We start from the raw sequence: 25,019 nt of genomic DNA, 5'->3' as shown, positions 1-25,019 counted from the left end.
GTTGACTAGAACTGTAGCTGACTGATTTCATTGGCTTTAATTAACTTGGGTTGCAGAAGTAGTTGTAGTGATAGTTTTCATAAAGCAGATGGTATAAAGGAGCCTTACTCATGAAGACAGGCTGTAAGGTACTATGTGCTACTGATAGTTTTGTGGAACTTCTCATTGTATAGCTGTCATCATAAAAATAAAATAACACTAAAGAGAGAGAATTCTGTTTTAACCGGCAAGTACTTGCTAGTAATAGCAGAAATTTTACTTCCAGACATGATTTTTCAAAGTCCCACCCTCCATTTTCTAAACTGTTAATCAGGGTCACGGGGGCTTGTGCTTATCATGGTAACACTGTGTGTTGACATGCCAGTCACACAATTACCTCATACCCATACTCACTCGTATTGGGCCAGCGTGTTCAATTTCACCTTAGTGAATTCAATTCATCTCCCTTCAATGATAGTAATGAAAATGTGCTACTTTCCTGTTTATAAGCAGGGCCCTTCTGAACACAGCATTCAAAAAGTTACTAATTGGGAGGCTTACATGTGGGTTGGTGTTTATTAGTTCTTTCTTCCTGTTCAAGCTTGAAGAAAAAAATCTTTTAAATTTATTAAAAATATAAGACACCTTTTTAATACCAAGTCTGTACAGGACTTGTACTCACTGTACTGAACTTCCACTGGCTATGTCTAATTTTGATCTCAACAAGCATTGACCTTAGCATGTGACCATAGTTGTGGACTTCAGCTTTTCACAGGTTTACTGTCATTATTATTATTATTAGCATAGAAATAATGATTTTGTGCTTCATTGGGAAAGAGACACTCATAAAAGGGAATTAAATCCTCACATTATTCTTGCAATGTTTCTGTAGCAGACTTTGTCACCCTCTGTAGTTCCCTGTGACCCTCTATCCCTAAATAGGTTTACAGCTGCTTCTCACTGGAAGCATTTTTCCTAGATCTCTAGACAAAAGCTACTTCAATCCTACTCTCCATTCAGGCGGACATTCCACTCCCTTTCTATTGTATTTTAGATTTGGTATTCTTGCATTTTGCTCTTTTAGAACAGACCATTGTGTGCCAAACCCGGACCACAGACCAACATAACTGTAAATCAACATGTACTAACAGTTGACAATCAATGTTTATTGTTGAGCAGGGGTGTCAAACTCAGATCCTGTAGGGCTATGGTGTTACAGGATTTCATACCAGCCACTCTCAAATACTGCTGCTATTTTAACACTTGTCTTTTTTTCTTAATTTTAATTGACTTGCTTTTTAAGATTTAGAACCCTTGATTGCTTCTTTATCCTTAACCAGCAATCCAAAAATAATGTGATGCAAGTGTGCTAACAGATAACCAGCTAGCTGACTTGGTTCAATTTCCACCATCATTAAATATATCTGTTTTAATAAAATATTTGAAAAGAATAGAGTGAATGTGTAAGAAGTAATGATGTATTAGAAATGTCTGTGATGGCACAATGAGAGCACTAAGAGGCTATAGAATTAAACAATATGTTTCCTTAACCGGCAAGAATCGGGATCAAATGAAATTGGTCAGTGAAGATAATGGCCTTCCAGGAACTGAGATTGACACCCCAAAGAATGACTTGAAATTAAAGGAAAAGAATTAGCAGCAGTATTTGATTAAGAAGTAAGCAAGTGACTGGAATGAAAACCTGCAGCTACCACAGCAGCCTCGTATCTAGCTTGACATTCTTGCGTGTGGAGTATTCTGACCACGGGTGCCATTCGGCCGTATTTTTTTATGCTCATCTTTTTGTGTCTTAATATTTGCTTTGGTTGAACACTTTATGGTTGTGGTTTTTGTGAAAACTCTGCTACTTCTAGGTTTGTAATCCCCTTACTTTATCAAAGACCTCGTGCTTATAATAAAACAAGGAATGTGAAAACAGCAATGTCAGATTGGGAGGGGGGCTGGGGGTTTTGGGTAGGGAAGGATCCTGAACGAGACTGAGAGAATGAAAAGTGAATAAAAAAAAAAACAAAGCTAACCTTTACAAGTATCATAAATTACACCGGCTGTTACAGACTGAAATCAATGTATGTTTTTATTCTAAAATAGTAAGAATGAGAGCAGTTCATTTCTCAAAACAGAGTCGTGCGGGATCAAATTTGTGATCTTTTGATTACCAGTCAGCAGTTGATACCATTGCGCCACCGAGGCAGTTGTAGTAAATGCGTGTCAATGTGGCATGCTAACACAGCTTTTTTTTCTGCAGTTATATTTTTGAAAAAAAAGCGCACTTGTTCTGTTATATTTGTACCTTTTGTGAAAGTGTTTCTTTGATATTTGGACTTAAGGCTTCATACATTATATAGTTTATGCCTACATTTTGTCATTTACTACTAGAATATGAAAAACATTTTTGTTTTAAAAATGTGTTTACACAGATTACTGTAGAAACGGAACACACATGAAATGTGTGTATTCCAAATAACGATCTATTATTTACACTCTAAAACTCCACTTCACTCCCAGATAATCAATCAAGGCATGAGCTGGGAGAAATTCGTGCACGTTCTAAGTCAGTGGGGGGATGGAATAGCCGGCTGCTTGCAGCTTGTCTTTATCGGCACATTTAGCGGATAAAAGACGCTGGCAGAGAGGTGCGAACGTATTTAAGAAGCGATTTAAGGTGGAACGGATTTTTGAGATTTTTCGTAGGCTCTGGTAATTCTAGTGTTAAGGCTTCAGGAGCCTTAGGCTGAGGAAGGAACACTCATACTGAGCAACTGCCAGAGAGGAGTGACCTGATATAATGTGTCTCATGCAGACAACGAGGGACTGGCGGCAAGAGACCTGAGTAGCTTGGCTCAGCACAGCACAGTGCCCCATGGATGCTGAGAGCCAGGCAATGAGGACCCGAGCCAGGGATTGGTTGACTGCGTCAATTGGGAGGACGTCTCCTCTGGTGGTAGGAGCCCACTCTTGGTAAGCAGAGGAGACAAATATTTTAGATGGATGCATTAGGACTTGTCAGTTTTAAAGAACTGGCTTGGATTTTAACTTAGATTTTAATATAGTATTTATTATGGATTTTTAACCTTCACATTGCCATGTTTTTTATGGATTATTTGTTTAATAGATATTTATTGAACCTTTTGACACACTACACTTTTGAACACTTTGTTTTTGATTGATTTTAAGTAAAAGCACTTGTCCACCTTTACACCTACCCCTTTCTGCATGTGTGTGTCCTCATTTGCCTGGCTCATCTCTGTACATAACTATTGATGGTTCAAATTCAAGAGGCTCCCAAATGCAACAGGGAGCATGGAGCTAAGCCAGACTGTCATCCAGACTTTAAGCACTTACACAGACTTACAACTAATGCAATAACAGTATTAAACCTTGTAGCATTTTTATAAATAAACTCATAAGTCAGTGTACAAAAACAGAAAAAGAGCAATAAATATCACTGGTTAAATATAACATAATTACATCAATATAAAGTCCTTTTAACAGAAAATGTAAGAGTTCAGAATTGGCTTCTTCATGATGAAGGGGCAGAAAGCAGAGAGCACTACTGGAGAAAGTAAACCTTTGGAAGGCTTGACACTAGTTGATCGCATGGCACATTGATATTGATAGGACCAGTTTAAAGGCATTAATCAACCTATCAGGCACATCTTTCAAATCAAGTCAAGTCATGTTGTGGAGCATGCACTGGTACAGTGTGTTGCTGCACCCACTACATGATGAAACAACTCAGGATCCCGGTTGGCAACCCCCCAGGCAGACATGCGGTCCAGTCCCACCCTCCAGAAATAACTCTATCTGCCGCAGCCAGATGTTATTTGGGCAACCCTTTGGCCTGGTCCAGCCACTCAGGTCCCCAAAAATGAGAATCTTACAAGCTGGATCACCCTCAGGGAAACGCTCCACATGGCCGTAGTGCTGAAACTGACGCTTCCTCACAATGCAGGTAATGTGCCTCATTCGGGACACCATGAGCAGCTGCTTATTCGACACAAAGTCAAACCAACAGTGCCCAAGGATTTTCTGGAGAGATACAGTACCAAATGAGTCCAGTCTTCGTCTTGGGTCACTGGATAGTGTCCATGTCTCACAACCATTTAGCAAGACAGGAAGCACCAGGACTCTAAAGACTTGGACCTTCGTCCTTTTTCATAGATTTCGGGAGTGCCACAGACCCCTTTAAATGCGACCTCATGACCCCCCATGCTCCTTCCAATCCATCTACTGACTTCATATGAAGAGTCACCAGAGACATGAATGTCTTGACTTGAAGTTCAAGTGAATGCAAACTCTAGACAAACACAATTGGAGCTGGAATTTAAAATCCTGTGTATGTGAAGTCGAAAGTTGGCTACACTGAACATTGTGCAACCATGACTCTGATGATTAATTGTAGCACAAAACACATAAACAAGTAGTCTTTGTAAAAGAAGTTAAATTGACCAACAATAATCCCCTAATTTATTATGTTTCATTTTTATGGATGATAATACCAAATTGTAAAAAAAAAAAAAATCATTGATATCACTTCACTGCTTTTCAGTGCTATGCCAGCAGCCAGAATTATAAGGAGTGTTAAAGAAATCATTTGCCATTTAAAAGACAAATCTTGAGTTCCCAGAATCCAAAATGCAGCTGGAATTTTGTGTAAGCCACATTGATCTGTTTGGGTACAGTTCTGGCAGGTGCCTACACAAGTGCCGCTTTGAAAATGGCAGAGCTAAAAATGAGATTGCAGAATCCCAGATGAAACACTTGTCCTGAGTTGGACATCTACTTGCTGTCTATGTTTATTGTGCCACGTCAATAGCCTTGCTTGGACTCTGTTACTTTAAGTGATAAGATTTAAACATGTATTTTTTTAAATATCTATGATCTACTTTTAGAATTTCTTTTGTTATTAAATTTTCAGCAGGCACTCGCACCTGGAGATTTTCAGCATTACTTCAAAGGATCAAAAAAACATTAAGTTGGGGTCATGTTAGGATAAAATACAAATAACTGATGAGGGTTTTCTTGCTGCCAATTCAGTAGAGACAAATAATTAGAAAGGCCAAGGAATAAGAAGCAGTTGCTGGTCCTCAGGGCAGAATTACCAGCTATTACAGCTTTACACTGTCACTCTCCCAACTACATTTTCAGGACTGCCCTCTGCTTCTGGCCACTTAGGCGTAATCATTCTAAATTTTGCCACATTTCAGTTTATAGCTGGACTGGGTGGGGTTTGTGGGTAATATTGCTGTCTGCCGAGCCCCACCTCCTGTTGGCATGGAGCGGAAAATTGTCAGGCAGACACCAGATAATAAAGACGTTTTCTATGACATACACCCAATAAAAAAAGCTGCAACAGACTGGTGGTGATCTCAGGCCTGCATTATTGTTCAACCAGTTTCAGGAGGATTTCATATTTTTTCCTCCACCTTTCTTGTTTAAAAAAAAAAAGTCTGTTTGAAAGGGAATGTGTTTCTTCTCCAAAAAGAGTGTGTAACTCACACGGAAATACAGAAACCAATAAGGACAATATGATTCCTTCTCATTAAAGTATCATCTTTAACATTGCAGTCACAGTATGGTCACATTTTTTACTAAAACACCTCTCCTTGGTCTATCTATCTGCTAACTAGCAGAGGCCTGGAAGACAATTACTGCAAAAGTTACCCTTGTATCTCATTGGAAATCTTATTTCACCTTTTTTTCTCTGTCTGGAACTCGCAGCAGTGAGGATCAACGAAGCATCTGGTCCCTACATTGATAATTAATCCGACTATATACATTTAGTTCTGTGCAGGTGCCCCTTTGTCTTCACTGAAGGCCTGACCTGTAGCTTTTTATCTCTTTGATTGTGTTGCTGTGTTGATGCTCCTAAAGCCAGTGTTAGTGTTTGGGTATGTTAGACTTGCCTACTGTTGTTGATGAACTTGTCGTTAAACCACTCCAGTTTAAAATGCCAAAAATTGCTGGATTTGTCACATTTACAAATTGTTTGCTTACCATCCACTACAGTCTTGCTTGTACTGTTTTTTTGACAGCAAGTAATATGCAGCCTTATGGAGCCAGCACTGTATGAAGGGTTAACAGCTACAGTGAGTTCAACTGCCACTTGTTCCCAAATTCAGATGTATTACGTAGAACATGAGACATCAGACAGCCTGTCTTCTGTTTGTGAGGTCTAAAACAGCCACTTTCCTTATTCCTCATTGCTGCATTATATCCATTAAACTAACAAATGAGCATTCATGGGCAGTCAGCTCTCATAAATGCAGAGCCATTCCTTCAACGAAAGACAAAATCAGAGCCAGTCATAGACTAGCTGGACCGAGTCGCATTACACAAAAGAATTTACAGGTGTAAACCACTGCATACCTCCAACTCACTAAGATTATGTTAATGAAAGCTACGACTGAAAATCACTTGTAAAGTCATGTAATGTGAATTAACCTTAACTGATCAGTTCACTCATTTTATTTTCAATCCACTTATGCTTGTTTATTGGCATTTAGAATCTTATACTCTGCGGGACTTTGAGGTTATGGGAAGGGTTGGGGAGGTGTGTGCTGAGCATTAGGACTCTTTATGTCGAAAAGCTTTTCTTTCTCTAAGATTGCCATTTTTATGCCTTTTAATAAAGATTTGATTAAAAAAAATTACATGCATAAATCTAAATTATCAGTATTAGGCTGATCTACCTGTAACATGGAGTTGCTTGAAATATTCGGCACCTTCATGTTTCCTATATATTTGATAAAAAATTTATTTAGATGTTCGTTTTCCAATAATACAGTATGTAAGCAGGATTTGATTTAACAAAAATATCACTGCTATATTTCACTTGCACTGAGCTCATTTATTTTATGAGATTGTAAGACGGTAGGTGGGTTTCTAGAGCTATCTATTGTTTAGTGTTTAGATATTAAATTAGGAATCTTCAAAGATAAAGCCATTTAATTAGCAGCTAAATGAGTTTGGTAGTTAGTAACCAAGTGGGCCACTGACTTTTTGTATGCAGACATGAGAGAGTTAGTGACCGCCAGAAAGTTAACCTCTTTGTGAGTCATACTCAAATACATCTAGTGAGGATTAAATCAACTTCACTCAAGATGGAACCCAGAAACACTCATCAGATTATTCCAGATTTAGCACAATTTCATTGGGCAAATTATTCATATAGTTGAAGTGGAAATCTCAACAAATTTAAATTATAATCCCTCAAAGGTACTGAGACATCTTGAGAATTAAATAACCAAATGAGTGTGATGGGCTGGTTGTCTCTTGGTTATCAAAGGTATACTTTTTGTCAGTGAGTTAGCCAGTTAGGTTTTGAGTGCCAGCGTGTTCGATTGTGTGAGCCAGCATTTGTACGAAGCAATTAGTAAGTCATGAGCTACTGGGCCAGCTGGTTTCTGCTTGAGAGAGCATTTTATGAGTGCCTGAGAACGTGTGTGACTGAGGCTTTGCCCAAGTAAGTGCATGAGTAAACTAGAGAATTAGAAATTGAGTATTATAGCGAGTTAAAGAGTGTTTAAGGGTTAGCGCAATAGCCCATCCACAGTGTGCTTTATTGTAATCCAATGCACTCTGATTACAAGGATTATTCTAGTTTGCAGACAGCTTTTGCAGGAGGGAACAGAGAGTAAAGTGTTAAAAGAAAATGGCTCTATTTTTAGGTTAGGACTTTTTGATGGTATGCGGGCTGCAGCACCAATGCCCAGTTGAGCTTGGCGCCGATCATCTGTGTACTCCGAAGGGAAAAAAATAGCCTGAAACCCAAGACGCCGAGTTTAATAATAGGTATGCTTATTTTTCTAAGTGAGGTGGTGGGAGAGAACCCTGCCAGGCAACAGCACTTCCTTACTTTAATTAAAAACTTAAGAACTTGAGTTTTAAAAAAGAGTCACTCTGACACTCTCCAACTACACAGTTGTGACCCCCCGACCATGCGTGTGGGATGTTCAGTTACACAGGAAAGAAAGCAGACAGCCGGGTGCTGTGATTTCTACAGTAGGCTGGGCACGGTGCCCGGGATAGAGTGCAACAAATACAACGGCTGAGGAGAAAGGGGGCACACCACATTCCACTAGGGGGCGGCAGTGAAAGAGGGAGAGAGAGAGTCCGCTTTTTTACGCGTTACACATGTCCCCCAAATGAGAGCAAGTCCTATTTAAGACTCCTCAAGCGCCCTTCAGTCATCGCCTGCCTATTCCAGTTGGAAGAATTAGCAGCTTTTTGCGTACGACAAACAGGGAAAGAACATCAAAAGCACTACAAATATCGAGCGGTTCTTAAATCTGAAGCGCGAGCTCCTGCTTTCACAGGTGTTGCAGAGTCCCAACTCTTTAGAGAGGGTTTGTTTTGACACCTCGGAGAGAGGGGAGACGCGCACTAGGGCATCCGGAGCTGATTGCCTCCCCCCCGCGACTTAATTAGCATCCCGACCGCCAGCTGCATAGCCGCTGCTGCTACGCGCCGGGCTGGAAAGTGTAGACTATAGGAGTCTCCGAGCGCTCAAATAAAAAGCCACGCGGCGGAACAAGTAAGCCCTTCCATTCTGGATTACTTCGTTCGATTCCTGTCCGTCGGGATGAGACTAAAGAGGAACGGCTCGTACACGCTGCACAGGTAAGAATCGACCGCGCTGTTCCCTCCAAATTGGCATTGTTTATTTTCCAATAACTGGCGTTATGCGTGACCACGACCGGGCGCAGTCAGGGACGTCAGACACATCGTAGATCCAAATGATGCCTCTACATCGGGTAGCGTAGGTGCAGACATGACATAGATGGGGCTGAAGTGCCCTTTATTAAACGCGCGGTTATTCTTTTGAGGACATGCTGCTAGATTGATTGGCCACTTCTTGTGAGCGAGAAGGGTGTGTCCTCTGACGTCCCGGCCAGGTTTGAATTAGTCGCACAGTCGCCGCGCCTTGTGAAACATAGTGGACAAGCTCCCACAAAAAAAAAAGTCCCAGGGTTTATTTTGGGTCATTATTGGTTTTGGTGTGCCCTTTCACGGGAAGCGAAGCCTTAGTTTGGCGCTGAACCCGTAAGCTAAGCGATCAATACGGAGGCGTTTCTCAGTAACCTCAGTTGTTACAACGGTCATCCGACAAGTTGTGTTATTAATAAAGTTGATCACAGTTTTTATATATTTATACAATTTTAATTTCTACAATATAAAATAATTTCCTAATTTGATTGTTATTAAAATGAGGAAGTTACTGATTTTAAAAAAGGTCCATGATTCCTGAAAGGCAGAGTGTAGCCTTGCAGTAGTAAAAGCAAAGAAGGAACCAGAATGCACACGACAGCTTGATGCACATGATAATTGTGTGAAATTAATTGTAAGGCACGTGTTGCAGTGTAATGAGCCTCGTCAAACGGCTTACGTTTAGTGGGATCTCCTTTTCCAGTACCGGGTTTCAGAAAGCAAGCAGGAATCTGCCCTTGATGTAATGATGGTACATAGCAGGGCAAGATCAACACTGGATTACATTTAGATATTAAACCTTAAATCATACTTCTGTGATGAATTATGATACGCACTAGAAGCTAAAAAAAAAACAAAAAAACAAACTGTGAATTTCACACAACTGAGAACTGAATAGGTGGTACATGATTATTTGCTCAGCTGAGATGCATAGTAAATTTCCATCTTCTTCACTTGCATTGTATTCAAACAGGAGAGGGAAGGAAGTAATGTTCCCATTTTTTCCCCAATATACTAATGTATAAAATTTCCTTGCCGTTCCCATTTCATCAGAGTTTTAACTTACAGCTAAAATCACATACAGTAGTTTGCTTTTTTAATTCTAAAGGTTGTAAATGTAAAGTACTGCTGTTCTTTACTTTCAAGACAACTTTGTCCAAAGAAATTTACAAAATCCAATCCACATAATGTGAATGACTAGATATGTACAACGTTATAAAAAAAAATACTTTTTATTTATATAGCACCTTTCTCATGCTCAAATTGCTTCACAGGAATTCAAAATGAAAAAAAGGGAATATGCAATGTTGGATAGAAAATATATGCATAAACAGTAAGGATAAATGCAGGAAACACAAAACTTTGAATTAGAATAAGAGAAAATAAACCGGAATAAAAATGCAAAAAATACAAACTACTACAAGAAAACCCTGGACTGATAACATAATTTGTGTTACAAACAAAATACCCCTGAGCACCTGGAGAGAGAGGGTAACCTGAGAGAAAGGTCATATTGTCAGGGTCTGTTAAATGTCTTCCCGAACAAATTAGTTTTAAGTTGTTTTTTTAAAAGAATGACTTGGGTCAGTTGATCTCATTATTTTATGGAGGCCATTCCAAACTGTTGGCACTTTAGAGCTGAAGGCTCTGCCACCCAGAGAGCATAAGTTAGTTTGGGGCAAATAGAGATTGTTAGAGTCAGTGAACAGGAACGTAGTGATGATGGAAGTAGCCTGGTGCATGGTATTTAATGCTTTATAAGTTATTAGTAGAATTTTATGTTCATACCTATAAGATGCAGGGAGCTAGTAATAGTGTAGCAGGACGGATGTTGTGCCTGCTGTTATGGCTCTGTGTAAGGACTCTTGCAGCAGAATTTCGAACCCACTGGATCTGTGATGAATGATTATAAGGGGCACCTGCTAGTGGGGAGTTACAGTGTTTGATGCAGGATCCAATAAAAGCATGGACTAGTTTCTCAGGATTGGAAAAGGAAAGGAATGAACAAACGTTGTGGAGATGGAAGTAAAAAAGTTTCTTAATGTGATTTATGTGGTTAGAATAAGAAAGGGAAAAATCAAAAATGACACCAAGATTCCTTGAATAATATAGACGGCCTGATGATCACTAAGGGTAACTGAAAAGGAACTAATTTTCTCAACGCTAACCAACTATCTTGTGCACTTGTTTAGTTAAAGAGGTTATAATGCACAAATATAAAAAAAAAATTGTAAAAAAGAAAACTCCAGCACCTTCCCTATTCCACAAAAATATTAACACTCAAACCTGTTTTGCTAGGCCTATGTAAGAGTGTCAACAATATAACTGTTCAGCTAATAGATGGAATAAACCCTTTGCAGTAAACTCTTATTAATGAAACACATCCATTTTTAATGGGAAAAATGTGTCAAGTTATGAAGAGAAACAACTGCCTTATTTTGAGGCAAGTTTAATCACATGTCAGTTTTCAGGTATTTACCACTTTATTCTAATTGTGACACTTAAACAGAATTCCGATTAATCCCCCCAAGCATGCTTATAGTTGCAAGAAATACAGTAAAAAAGAACAAAGGAGAAAACAAATAGTGGTCTGCTTATCAAGCAAAGCAGTTGATAAAAAAAAATTGGGCAAGAAGTGGAAAAAAATTCCTTTGCTCTATCTATGGAAACAAAAACAAGCTGAAAGAGTCACGGAAGGGAAACTGAGATTTCAGCTATCACTTGGGAATTTGCCAATAGATGAGGGTGATGCTGAAGTGACAGATCTGGTCACAATTGCTCTTGTCCAATTGGTGTGTCCACACCCACTGTGTACATAGTAAGGGGTTTGGTATATTTTGGGATTAGCTGCCTCCCTTAAAGAAAGGGACCTCAAGCAACTTGCCATAAATATCTGGAAATATTCTTTATACCCTTTTTTATCTTTCCTTGACCCTTGTATACAGTTCTATTCATTGGCACCCATTTTTCCATTTTTTTTATAATTACGCCTTTGGCAACATCCTGTTTAGTGTACAGTATACATTTTATTGGCCATGCTTTAACAATGTTGCAGAACCTTTTCAGTTGTTCATTGGTCCATTTTCTTAGTTGGTTATACATTTCAGCAGGGGTCTGGAGCTCTAAACACAGAAACTGGGCACATCTAGAAACCAGCCATGGATTGGACACAAAGCCATTTAATTATAAAGTTGTGACTTTCACATCAAGCAGCATCAAAAAATGTTTTGGTAATCTATCAACACTGCAGTTTATCTGATCCATGCAGTTATACAGTGGATTATAGACTCATTACTTGTGCTATTTGATCTCAGCATTAACATTTCCAGTGTAGAATACAATGCATATGTCTCTGTTATATGCCATTTGATATCGTATGTGAAAACCCGGCATTAATTTTTGTGATTTGTAATGACAAATGCAGTGCATTTTATTATGAAAATTGTATATGTTGTGCCATCTGTTGGAATGACAGAGACATGGCAACCAGACAGACACAATACATTCATCCTTTTATTAGGGTGGATTATTGTTGCAATATGCAGAGAAATTCTTACTTGCATGTGCAGTGAGTATGACCATTTTATCTCAGAATTTTGGACTTTACTACCAGAAAAATCTTAGAACATGTAGGTATTGGTTGATCAGAAATGAATGTACACTGAACACCATGTGAAGGCATTTTACAACTTCAGGTTCAGAAAGCTACTCTTTTTTTTTTAATAATGGGCCTTACTTCCGACCCTGTAAATCTGATAATTTATTTTTTAATAAAGTAAGTGTTCTTGTTTGAAAATGGGTGGGATTTATGAGAGGAGCCAAGCACTGTGATACATATCTGAGCTGGGACAGAACTGAACTAATGGGCCTATCCTCACAGTGTATTTGGTGATTTAACAAAACTGTTACTAAAAGAAAATTAGCAATCTGTATTTTATAACATTTCAGCCCAAATGCATAACATTACCAATGTGTAATTTTTTTATGTTTGAAGTCCAATGCAAAAGATTATCAGCTTGTATTTTGCAATACTGCAAGCCAGAACAGATGCAACAAAATATTCTTTTAATGTTATGTAAAACAAACATAGTAAAATAACAGGTCCTGTCTGTCTTCAGTAATTTTCTATGGAATCCATACCCAAGCTTTTGCAGTTACAAAGTCATTGATTACATGTGCAAAACTTATTTGATGCATACATTCCACTTGATGCACAGGATTATAGCCACTATGAAATAACTGAAATGTGGCTTAGGTGGGAGGATGCTATTATCCTGTGGCGGGCACTAGAAGCAGTGAGCTGATTTGCATAATGGCCAGTACATTAATTATGCCTTCACATCTTCACTAACTCCACGCAGCTGTTGCTGCTGCTGATGTCAGTATTGTTACTAATGGCACAATTACAGAAAACATTCAATTTTGCTCAGAACCTCCTAATCCACCCCACAAGACCAACGCCCTGGATAAGTGTTCCCGTTACCCCACACCATTCCGAACCAGTCGACTGGCTGCTTGAGAAATCATCTAAAGCACAACGTGCAGCATAGTTTTATCTAGTCTTTCAAAATGTGCTTCATATGATTCCAAACTAAAGATTCATTTTCAAGCTAGCATATAAGCTGAAAGTAATTTACTGAACTGTAGTTAACAGCACATAGACAAAGAATACAGTTAGAATGATAATAGGATGAGTTTATCACTGGACTCCCTTAGGGTCTGCCCTTGGAACATTACCCATTATGTTGTTTGGTTTTGGACTCGGCCAGTGTCAGTCTTAAAATAATAAAAGGAGGTTACATTTTTTACCTATGGGTTTTTTTTTCCCATGTTTCTAGAGATTTTGGTACGTCCTTATGATTCTGCCAGAAGAAAATTGTCTGTCTGGATGTCTATATCCTCAGTTCCTCAATTTTTTTTTAAGCCAGACAGGCTAGTTTAAATCTGTTTTGGCCAAGTGGTTTCTTATACTGATATGCAGAGTTTGTTAGATTTTTAACTCTTCTGATTGCTTCCTGTTGTCACTGCTGCCTAAATTGTCCAGAAATTCAAACAAAAATATTGTTTTCAATCCTTGAATATAAAACAGATTGTGACTATTATGTGTTAGTCTGGTACAGAAAAAGTATCTCTATTGAGGATATTTAAATCCAAAAGATATAGTTAATGTTTAGTGTAATAAATCAGAAGTATTTAGACATTTTCATGGAATTTTGAATTTGATGTCAAATAGCAACAGCTAAAAATTGTCACGTTTAACTTACAGTGTATTTTTTTTGCACTGGATTGCACTGTGCACCTGGAATGCTTGCTGGCATGGCAGGGAGACTATGCCATGTCTTAGGTTAAAATACTTAGTATTTCAACACAGAGTGAATACATGGACCCAAGTATGAGGTTTGTTTATTTAATTCGGGAACTAAAATGCACAGTCCCTACAGATTTTATTTTTTCTCCAGCTGTCTGGAGTTTTTTTGTTTTTTCTGTCCCCCCTGGCCATTGAACCTTACTCTTATTCGATGTTAATTAATGTTGATTTATTTTGTTTTATAATTGTCTTTTATTTTTCTATTCTTTATTATGTAAAGCACTTTGAGCTACTGTTTGTATGAAAATGTGCTATACAGTATAAATAAATGTTGTTGTTGTTGTCTCATAAAACGTAATTTGCCTCCCCTGAATTTATAAAAGTACAGCTTCTTTGTCACTTGCTCACATCACTGCTGCCAAGCAAACATAACCCACATCTTTTTCCTGTCCTATCTTCTTGTTTGTAACAACTTACCAATAGGCTGAACCGCACATCACTCTGGGCAATACTCTTAAGGGGTGGACTCCTAGCAGGTCTGTACACAAAGAATCAACAATCTCCGATTTCCTTTTATATGCACAGATTTGCATTGTTTGTTACAGAACATGTTTTACATTTACATGTTTTTGATAGTTTTCTACTAATTTTAAGTATGCCGGTCTAACTTTTTTTTTCTTCTTCTCCAAATCTGTACCACAAGAGGAATTTAATCTGGAACAATGAATGGACTGGTTTATCACTCATTCCCACTTTAGAGCTTAATCTGAAATTAAATGACTATTATGCACACCAGTAAAAGGGGTTTAAAACAGCAGTGATATCAGTACATGGAAAATAATTCAGTGGACTTGACTGGAGTCACAGCATCCATATGTTTCTGTACTGTATATTGCTGAAATTGGGCTTGTGTGTTTTAACAAATATTTTAATACACATTAAATAATATGAGAAATAGAAACAATATTTAAATGGAAAGGTAATGAAATGTCACAAGTTTTAGGCTTTAGTGTTTTAACCCAAAAATATACAAATAATTTCAAGGGTCGATGTAAAAAATGAACATGAAGCAATAAGACAAATGTCTGGTCCACAGGGAATTTTGCCAGCTGAAGAAATTGCTTTATCTTGTTTCATGTCATATACTGTAGTTTCTGTATAATTCCTTGTGCCAGTAATGTTGTGCCTGTTGCTCCACATGTTTCTAGTTCATGTCTAGAAACTGGTAAATGAATAGTTTTCTTGAAAATATGAGAAATAAGTGCTAGGTTAAATGGTAACTCATAACTAGGGTCATGTGAGTGAGTAGGGTGTGTGTGTGTGTGTGTGTGTGTGTGTGTGTCAGTCAGTTGAGCATTTAATGGACTGGTCTGCTCTGTCCAAAGTTGGTTGCTATCATCTGCCGGACTCTGCCAGATCTCTTGCAGCTCAGCTCTCATAACTCAGACTTGCACTAAGTGGATTTTAAAATAAGCAAATAATTTGTTTGCAAGGATAGCATCGGAATTCCTAGCATCCATATTTCTTTCCTGTACTTTGCCGGTATATCTTTAAATAGGCTTGTGTTTTTTTTTTCTTTCTTTCTTAACAGATATTTTAATATGTATTAAATAGAATGAGAAATAAGAAAGTTATTTCAACTTAAAGATAGTGAGATACCACACGTTTTAGGCTTCAGCTTTTTAACCTGAAAATATATATATTTTATCTGTTTATTCACATGATAAAGTGGGGGCTACTCATGACACTGGAGAGGAAAATCTATTTTTGCATTTTCTAAGTGCTTTGTTTAAAATCTTGCATGTCCGTTTCTGATAATAAAAACTGGATGCGTTAGGTCAATCCATTCATTTTTCAGAACTAAACCAACCCTCCCAAGTACTTGCTCAAAGGAATCCATACACAATCCTTACAATTTCAGCACAAGGGCATGCCAGCATTGTATTAGCTGCACCCTTTCACTTGTATCAAGTCTCAACAAATAATCTACACTGACATTTTTGGGTTATTACAGAATACCCACAGTGATATGAGGGAAACACCCAAACTTGCATACTAGTAGCAAGCAGGATCTCTCTTTGGTTTCTTCCTTAAGAAATGTGGCTAGAGACAAGAGAGTCCTCTCTTTGTCTTTTATGTAACCGTGGTAACATTACAGTACATCTTTCGGGTTGTTTTATAGAATTCTCTTTTAAAAACAAAGTAGTATACCAGCAAGTGTTTTTAGTTGGGAGAAAGTTTTTTGTTCTCTTGTATTTGCGTGAAAGCTGTATGGTTTAAAAAAAATCTGAAATTAGTTGTTGCATTTAGATAAATCCCTTAGGAAAAGTTGAACAGGTTAATTGTGTCCATCAAAGGAAATCGTAAAAGTGTCCTGAATAGCTTAATTGAACTGTTTATCTGTTTAGTAATATGTGGAGCCAGTCTGCCTCAAAAGTTAACATGAGGTATCTTATGGTTTTATTTTAGACTGAAAAGAAAAATAGCTGAATGTACCAGATGTTCTGTGCTTACGTAAATTTAAATTCTTTTTTTGCCTTTTAACACACGAGTGTCACTGAATGTTTACTTTGAAAATGTTTTATTATACATATGTGTTTTTAGGTTGCATCTGGAAAAGATGCAAATGTGCAGTTGGGCACTGATTTGCTTGTTTGTGATTACTGTGCATTTGCAACTGTTGCACTGCTTGTACAAATAAGGCTGCAAGTGGAGCTGTTGGAAACTAAAGTTCCAAGGTTACCCAGGATTTGTCACTATGCCGCTGCTGCTTCACATCTTGGGCCTCTCATATTTGCTTATATTCAAGGTCTACTCACTCTGCTTATATTGGCTTGATTTATTTGTTTGGGTGACTTCTCATTTTGCCTTGTTTTACGCTATTAAATAGTAGTATATAGGAACCATTTAGATTTATCTCTCAGGTTGTATTTATTCATTTGTATTTGTATTTAGTGGTTTATTAATACAATGTGATGTATAGTTTTCTTTTATTACTCGGTGTAATTTAAATTTGCAAGTGTCTTTTGTATAGCATTTGTTTCCTTATTTCTACAGTGTGATATTAAGTAGATTGCTATTTGTCACACAGAATATCTGCATTGAAGATTTGAAAAAGCAACTGCTACCTTTATAAAAGCCCATCACCTTAGCCAGTTTTCTGTTCCTTGTTTTAAAAGACAGTTATTTATATTATTTTGAGTTGTGGCCTTGCAGTAGTACAGGCTTTGGTTTGGTAAAATAAACCTGAATAGTTCATTTACAGATGCTAATTTATGCCCAAAATCAAATTGCAAAACTGACTTCTCTTAAGGTTCACACATTTACTGTTTGTTTCTGAATGTAATTGAGAGAATTCAAAATGCAAGATGGTTTGCTAGATTTGAAAGGTCCGCTCAAATAGTCCTGCTTCACATTGCAATGGGAATACCTTAGTCAACCACTTTCTTGTAAATCTTTTCAAAATAATATTTATAATTAAAGTTGAGGTCGGTGGTTGTGAATTTCTCTTGCCTGAGGAAGCCAAAAAGGGTGATGTTTGAAGAGTGGAGACAAGTAAAGAATGATACCTAAAACAGAAAAAATTTTAAAACATGACTCTCCTAAAGTTCATTAAAAAATCTTTTAGTTATGTCATACAGTATTTTGAAAAGAAGTAAGAAAATGGCACAGCATAATGTGTCAAATATGTAATAAGAATGATACTCCTCCAATAAGAAAGACATAAGAATACACTTAAAAGTAACACAAGATAAGAAGGTGAAATAAAAAAAAAATTGAAATGGAAGGTAGATGAGGGCAAAATATTAAGACATCAAATATCTTTTTATTAAGTCAGAATTTAAAACTGAAGTAAATGCATACTGGACTTGATTGGCAGAAAAGGGAATTAGCATTAATACAAAAGGACTCAATAATAACACTTATGACTGATTTAAAAAAAAAAAAAAAAGAATGTCAAATTTGCTCTTGTTGAATTACTGGCTCCAAGTCATGTTGTTATTGTAGATTGGCACAATGAAGATCTATTTCAGAGTATTCCGGTTTTGTGGCGGCTTGTCATTTCTAAAAGATAAAAATCTCTAAAGAGAAAATATATGCCTATGTCAACACATAATAAAAAAAAAACATGAGGAGTTGTAAGAAACAGTGAAAAATTAAATAACCTGTCAAATGATGACAGTAATGTTCCAGTATAATTGAACTAGCAAAGTAATGCAACATTGTCAGACCAATGTAATCTGTTCCAAGGTGAAGGAGGGCGTGAGTCCATTCAGGTAGAATCAAACACAAGTCAGAGACCAACCTGACCCGAATGTCTGCATTCACCTTAGGTCATTTTAGAAATGCTAGTTAGCTTACAAGTCTTGTCTTTCTAGTGTTAGCTGTATGTGAGAACATTTCCTAAAATCCATATTGACCAGGACATAATATGGAGACTCCTTCTTCCTATTGTGGGATGTGATCCTATCACTCTGCAAATGTGAAGAAGCAAATTTGGCCACTGTGTCATCATGCCAGTCTCCAATGACAGTGCAAAAGTACATGCCATAATATACTCAAACAAATTGTAACATGAAGTCAAGGTTGATTCATGCCAAGCAGGATGAGTGAATGTTGTACACAAAAAAAGAGGAACATGGATTAGGCCGTGCGGCACGGTGGCGCAGTGGTAGCGCTGCTGCCTCTCAGTTAGGAGACCCGGGTTCGCTTTCCGGGTCCTCCCTGCATGGAGTTTGCATGTTCTCCCCGTGTCTGCGTGGGTTTCCTCCAGGCACTCTGGTTTCCTCCCACAATCCAAAGACATGCAGGTTAGGTGGATTGGCGATTCTACATTGGCCCTAGTGTGTGCTTGGTGTGTGGGTGTGTTTGTGTGTGTCCTGCAGTGGGTTGGCACCCTGCACGGGATTGATTCCCGCCTTGTGCCCTGTGCTGGCTAGGATTGGCTCCAGCAGACCCCCGTGACCCTGTGTTCGGATTCAGCGGAAAATGGATGGATGGATGGATAGATTAGGCCACAGTAGAAAAATTACCCTAGAAAATGTACTCCTTCAAGAGGGCTCCTTGACTAGTTGAGGTTCATTGCACCCAGAAGTAACTTTTATAAACGTTTCACTGAAAACTAAGCAACATTCTTGAATTCAGGCATATGGCTTATTTAGACTTCTAAAAATATCCACTGACTGTTGCACTGTTTTACTAAAACCCACAGTAACCATATAAAAAAAGTAAAATTGCTGGTTTTTATTTTGGAAACATTTTAGTAAATCCTGTAATAGTATTCTTGTAGTTACATATAGTATATGAGCAAGTAAGTCCATTAACCAATCATCATGAAGCTACTTTTGGTTAGGTGGTGTAAGAACACCATGAGCACAGCTCAAAATTTGAGTCTGTGATGAAACAGCAGTTGGTGAAGGCTGCAAAGACCTAATTGAGATGTTAAAAATGAAAGGCAGTGGATTTGGATTGTCAAAACAGGGGGTTAGTGTAAAGCACAATGCCTTAGTACTTTGTGTTACTTTCAGTGTTTTTCCATGAATTTCTGACTGTCTTTTTGGGGGACTGCTGTTGGTTTTCTTCTTGGTCTAGTAAAGTAAAGATAAAATGCAAGGTCAACACATTAGGTGTGTATTGCATAGCTCCAAATGCAGTTTAACCACAAAGAAGTAATTTATTTTATTTTTATTTTATACTACTGCAAGAAGTGAATTTGGTTTTATGTTTTTTCTCTGAATTGTCCTACTAGTAGCTCTCACTTTTCAGGATGTTCTTGTGAAATTTCCCACTGTAAACTCATGTTTCTATTTTCTGTGATACTACTTGAATGCAGCTTTTAAAGTTACAGTACAACATAAGTATAAAAAAATGCTATTATGGCATTATGTTGATCGAATGCACAGGGCAGCCATTAAAGCTCTACAGTTTACCAATCAGCATTGCCAGAAGAGACAGCCACTACATTCTGCCACAGCATCTATGCCAGAGCAGTGTGTGCAATCCAAATATATGTACAGTATTGACACATTCCATGATAACTCGGTCTCTACTGGCTTAGTGTACAAAGTCGACAGAGGACTGAAATATACTTAGAAGATTGGCTGTATACAGCAGCTACAGGATACTTTGCCCTAGGACTGAATGTCTTTCTTGGTACAATGCAATGAATGACCTAAAATGGTGATAAGGTAAGCAGTAAACTGACAGAGATTGAAATTTAAAGTTTAGGTTCACAAAAACTGGAAAAAGGATATATCATAATATTACAAATTGGCCTTCTTCAGGAAACAACTAAGTTACAGAAACTAGAAATTGAGACTTGCTTTTTTTCGACCAATGTTAAGCTGTTCTTGAAGCTGTTGTGCTGTGAGGTGCCTATAATGCAAGCTGGTGACCCTCAGAAACTTGTCCTCCTGATTTGGTTGTGTTTTTGGGTCTACAGATCTCTTCCCATTAGAGTTTCTTCTAGTTTCCAACTGCCTATAGATTGTGTAGAACACCACAATACTCACTGACATTTGGATTTTTCTTGCAACTGCTTTAAATGAATGGCGTACATTTCTAAGGGCAATAATTCTCTGTCTCATTTAATTTGTTATTTTGCTGTTTTCTTACCATTATCACAGGAATGTTGTCTAAGTAGAACTTCAGAGAGTGTAGTAAGTCTGTTCCAACTCTGCTTTAAGGTAGAGGGATGGTTTTTAAGTAGTCGGCAGAAGTTGGGACACCTGCGCAAATTGTTTGCTTCAGATTGCAAGGCTTCATTTCCTTTAATTGCTGTAGAACATCTATAGGTTGTAACCTATTAGTTGTTCCCTAAGGCATGCCCATTTGTAATATTCTGATTTTTCCTTTTTTTCAGTTTTTGCAAACTTAAACTTTAAATTTAAACTTCTGGCAGTTTGCTACTTACTTTACACCATGGCAGGTCATTCATTGCATTTCAACTGATTAAATTTGAAGAAAAACTGAGGAGATTCTAAAACGTTTGACTGGTAGTATACATATACTGATTGCAGGCTGTTCTCCATTGTGCAACTTACCTTCCATCCTATGGCAAACTCGCTGTGAAATTCTCTCATAAATCCTCAGAGCTCCTGACTCCTCCTTCGCTGCTTCACTGCATGCAGTACTTTGGCTTGTCAACCACCTGGAGGGTCCTCCTCATACAGGCTCCTACAGCTGGTAATACTGCAGAATCAGAATGCAAGACAGCAAGCATAATTTCAAAATGTTTTAGAGTCTGATGTCAGTGCTAAAACCTACAATTAAACCTGAACAGTAGGTGAAAATTAGCAGCTCCTACTAATGAGTGTACTGAAGGGTTTAGCATATGTTGAAGTATTGGCTAAGGTCATCCATCCATCCATTTTCCAACCCGCCGAATCCGAACACAGGGTTACAGGGGTCTGCTGGAGCCAATCCCAGCCAACACAGGGCACAAGGCAGGAACCAATCCCGGGCAGGGTGCCAACCCACCGCAGGACACACACAAACACACCCACACACCAAGAACACACTAGGGCTGGCTAAGGTCATGGGTTTTTTTAATATAAGTGAGTCACCATCTCAGTTGACGTTTCCATTATAGCTGGTAAGGTGCATTCTTGGAATACAGTACAGTAATGTTGAAAGACTAAGTAAACCTTTTGTTTAAAAGTTATTGAAGTGCAGGTTCAGATGTGCGGCATGCATTCTCCTGCTTGCAGGAAACCACTCTCATCCTCATGCTCTTGCCCTTGCTTGCGGTTTCTCCCTGCTGGAAGCCGCAGTACCAGAAAGCAGTTTGTGACATTTGAGGATATAATTTTCAATTAAAATTGTTCAGATAAAATAATCATGATCTGGGACATGCTTAATTATGCATTATTTCTTTAAGAACCTGATTGCCCTCTGTAGGGAACACTATTTCAATGTACACATGTAACAGTTTGTCTAATCTAATGATAAAGCTTATGGAAATAACTATAGTTCTTAGATACTGAAACATTTGTTTAAATTTCAAATAGGTGATGATGTGGTAGGGAAAAAGCTTTAGGATTCTTACTTATTAATGTGTGAATTTTATGCTGTCATTTCTATATATACAACCCCATGAGTGTTTTTACAAAGGATTCTTTTACTACAAACATTTTGTCTTTATATTACATTTGAATTAAGCAGGAGTAATAAAGAAAAAAATGATGTCTGAATTGATGGCAACAAGTGAAAGTTTGAATTGTGCAGTCTGATAAAATACAGACCAAAAGCAGACTAGACTGTTCAGAGTGGCAATGGTGAGTTGAATTTTGAGCTAAATGTGATTTTTTAAATATTTTTTATTTTTTAATTTGCCCATTGAACCGGCCTTCTTGTGGCCTTTAAGATCCTTGACGTTTGATTGCTCCTGTCTTGTCTGTGTCGCACAAATTTTGTTAATGCTGTGATGTGAGTACTAGACAATAAAGGAATGTAAGGCTGATGTAATCCCACGAGTAAGCAAACCTCAGTGAAAGGCTACAAAAAAGTGCTTAGAAAAAGCAGATTTTTTTTCCTTTCTGCAGGATGGTTGTAGCAGCTTGTGGGCTACAGTCAGCAGTAATTTTATGCAGAATGTTTTGCCAACCTAATCTTCCCGCCTTTGAAGGCCAGAGCCAAAAGAGAGCCAGAAGTCTGCATATTGTGAAATGGGGCAGCTCGCAAGCACAGGAATGCTGTTTCTTCGGCTTTTCGCAATGAAGTGATACATGAGTTGCATATTTGCCCCCCATCAGATGCTTGGTGGTGTGAAAAATACTTGAGCTGCCTTACGTATCCCACTTTGTGGTGGAGACAACAGTACTTTTTCATTTTAGATTTTCAGCAGTCAGTACAGATACAAAGAAACAGTACTGACTTCCAAGCTGGGAGGCTCCGAGTCATCTGGAGGTGCAGATTAAAGTTGGAGGAAGGTTCCCTTCGCTGTGCCACTTTACTAACACAGTGAATCAGTGTGGGAAGGGGGTTCTTCTTCCCCCACCCTCACAAGGCTTGAGGATCTGCATGGGTGTTCTCGTTTGCTGTGATTGCTTCTTCTATAGGTATTTAACTTTTTACTTATGTTTACAGTTTTCTTATCTCTTTGAAATTTTGAAATGATAAATTGGTTTTATTGTAGGCTTGTGCCAACATCACAGAATTTATTGTGATTAAGTGAACTAGTTGTATCTCCCATATTATCTGTACCATTTTTCATCCTCTTTGGTTATGGAAGTCATATACAAAGAGCAAATTGGAACTTGGGCAAATCTGTTAAAGGGTGTGCAAGATCCCTCTTCTTACCTTGGTTAGTTAAGTTGTTTTTATATGTTGAACCTTCCATCAGATGGATCTTCTGAGTCAGCTGCCAGAAGAAAGGTTGCAGGTTCATGGCCTTGGAGTCCTTGTCATAGCTGTTTGCTTCTTGTTCCCTTGCTTTGCTTCTCTTACGCACATTTTCTTCTGTTCAGGGAAGGCTATGGGAGGGTGTCAGTGGGTTACAGGCACTTCCAAGGCAAAACAGAATCTGTTTTTAGACTGTTTACTATAAAGACTAACAAGTATTAAGATGTGATTACTTGTGCTCCAGTTTATGTTTACATTTCAGTCTCTGCATTTTACACAGGCAGACTCTAACATGACCAGCAGTATAATGAGGGCCTAGGAAGGTGATATCATAATTACCTCAGTGGTATGATGTGATCTTTCTAAATAAGCAAAATCACACAGAATGAGGATGGTGCATTGTGAACTTTTTATTGGCAGTGCGGGCATTATTGCTTAAAAAAATTCTCAGCCATGCATGCAGATATTTCTTCAAATACTGTACTATTTAATTCTGTAACATTCATCTTTCTTTTGTTTTCATATTTCATCCTCCAAATAGTAATAAAGCACATCACATCCCAAGTCTTCTAACAGAAATCTATATTTTCAGTGTCTTTATGTATCATTTATGGGTTTAGGCACCTTTTGGAACTAATCAGCTAAATTGCACAGTCTGATGGAGTAAAGGATGGGGTATGAGAGTATATTAGTTTAAAAATATCTAAGCTGAGCATCCACAAATGAATGTGGATTTTGAATTCAGTTCAAAGTCTGGATATCATGTGCCTTGCTGTTTACATAGCATATGAAAGCAAAAATGAAATGTTTTACTTGTACCAACACACAGTGGGTCATGGTGGCAGTGAGCCCTTTAAATGCAGATGTTTTCTCTGTGTCACAAATTGTACCTGCTAGTGACACTGTGTTGGCTGCCTGATGTAAACTTTTTGTATGTTGTCGATCCTTAATGTGCTATGCGTAAGCGTAGAAAGCTTCATCCTCCACACTTCTACTACATACTCCACATTTGATTGTTAGATTGACTCATCTCAGTGTTATCTCAGTTTTGGATATTCCTAGGTTAAATGTAGATTTTCTAGCACATTTTTTCAGAGATTTGTGCCTATTTGGACTTCTCTGTCCTTGTGTTAATTGCTAAATTACATAGTTTACTTGCTTGTGGTGAACACATTCATGACATATTTCAGTTTTTAATTAAAAAAATCAGTCTTCTGTTGGTGTTGTCCTTTTACTTTATAATCCAATATATAAGAAATTTGATGAAACCCCAAAAAATAAGTATCAGTATAAATATACAACATAGGAATAGGAACAATCATTCTCCAGAAATCCATAAGCATCACTTAAATAAAATACTTGAACATATTCATCAAGTTAATAATAAGAGACTGTTAGGCTAATCTGTTTCGTAACTTGTTATTAAGTACTGCAAAAGAAAAAACATGGACCAGGAGAAAGAATAGTGAGTAGAGAGTGGACAAATTTGACCATTTAAATGAAATTATTAAGACCTTATTTTTTCAACCTATAACAATAGAGCAAAACAGCAATGGGGTGAAAACATTACTTTGGTTTTAGGCTTAGTCCAGACACCATTTTATTAATAAACTTTAATAAAGCAAAGTTTATTATACTAAATGCATACTAAACTACTACA

General features: G+C 37.8%; 1 protein-coding gene across 2 annotated transcripts in view; it reads left to right on the top strand.

Annotated features, from left to right (window-relative positions):
• Positions 1 to 25,019, top strand: part of LOC120515490 (MOB kinase activator 2-like) — a 241,829-nt gene that overhangs the window by 105,051 nt on the left and 111,759 nt on the right. The window contains exon 1 of one of the 2 annotated variants that reach the window (XM_039736566.1): positions 8,150 to 8,622. The exons of the other annotated variant lie outside the window; for it this stretch is intronic. Coding sequence (XP_039592500.1) covers positions 8,585 to 8,622 — 38 coding nt within the window. The 5' untranslated portion in view covers positions 8,150 to 8,584. Of the gene's footprint in view, positions 1 to 8,149; positions 8,623 to 25,019 lie in introns of those variants that run through there. 2 annotated transcript variants of the gene reach the window in all.

The sequence above is a fragment of the Polypterus senegalus genome, chromosome 1, assembly GCF_016835505.1.
Source record: "Polypterus senegalus isolate Bchr_013 chromosome 1, ASM1683550v1, whole genome shotgun sequence".
NCBI classification, from domain to species: Eukaryota; Metazoa; Chordata; class Cladistia; order Polypteriformes; family Polypteridae; genus Polypterus; species Polypterus senegalus.
This window is presented reverse-complemented; position numbering and strand designations above follow the sequence as displayed.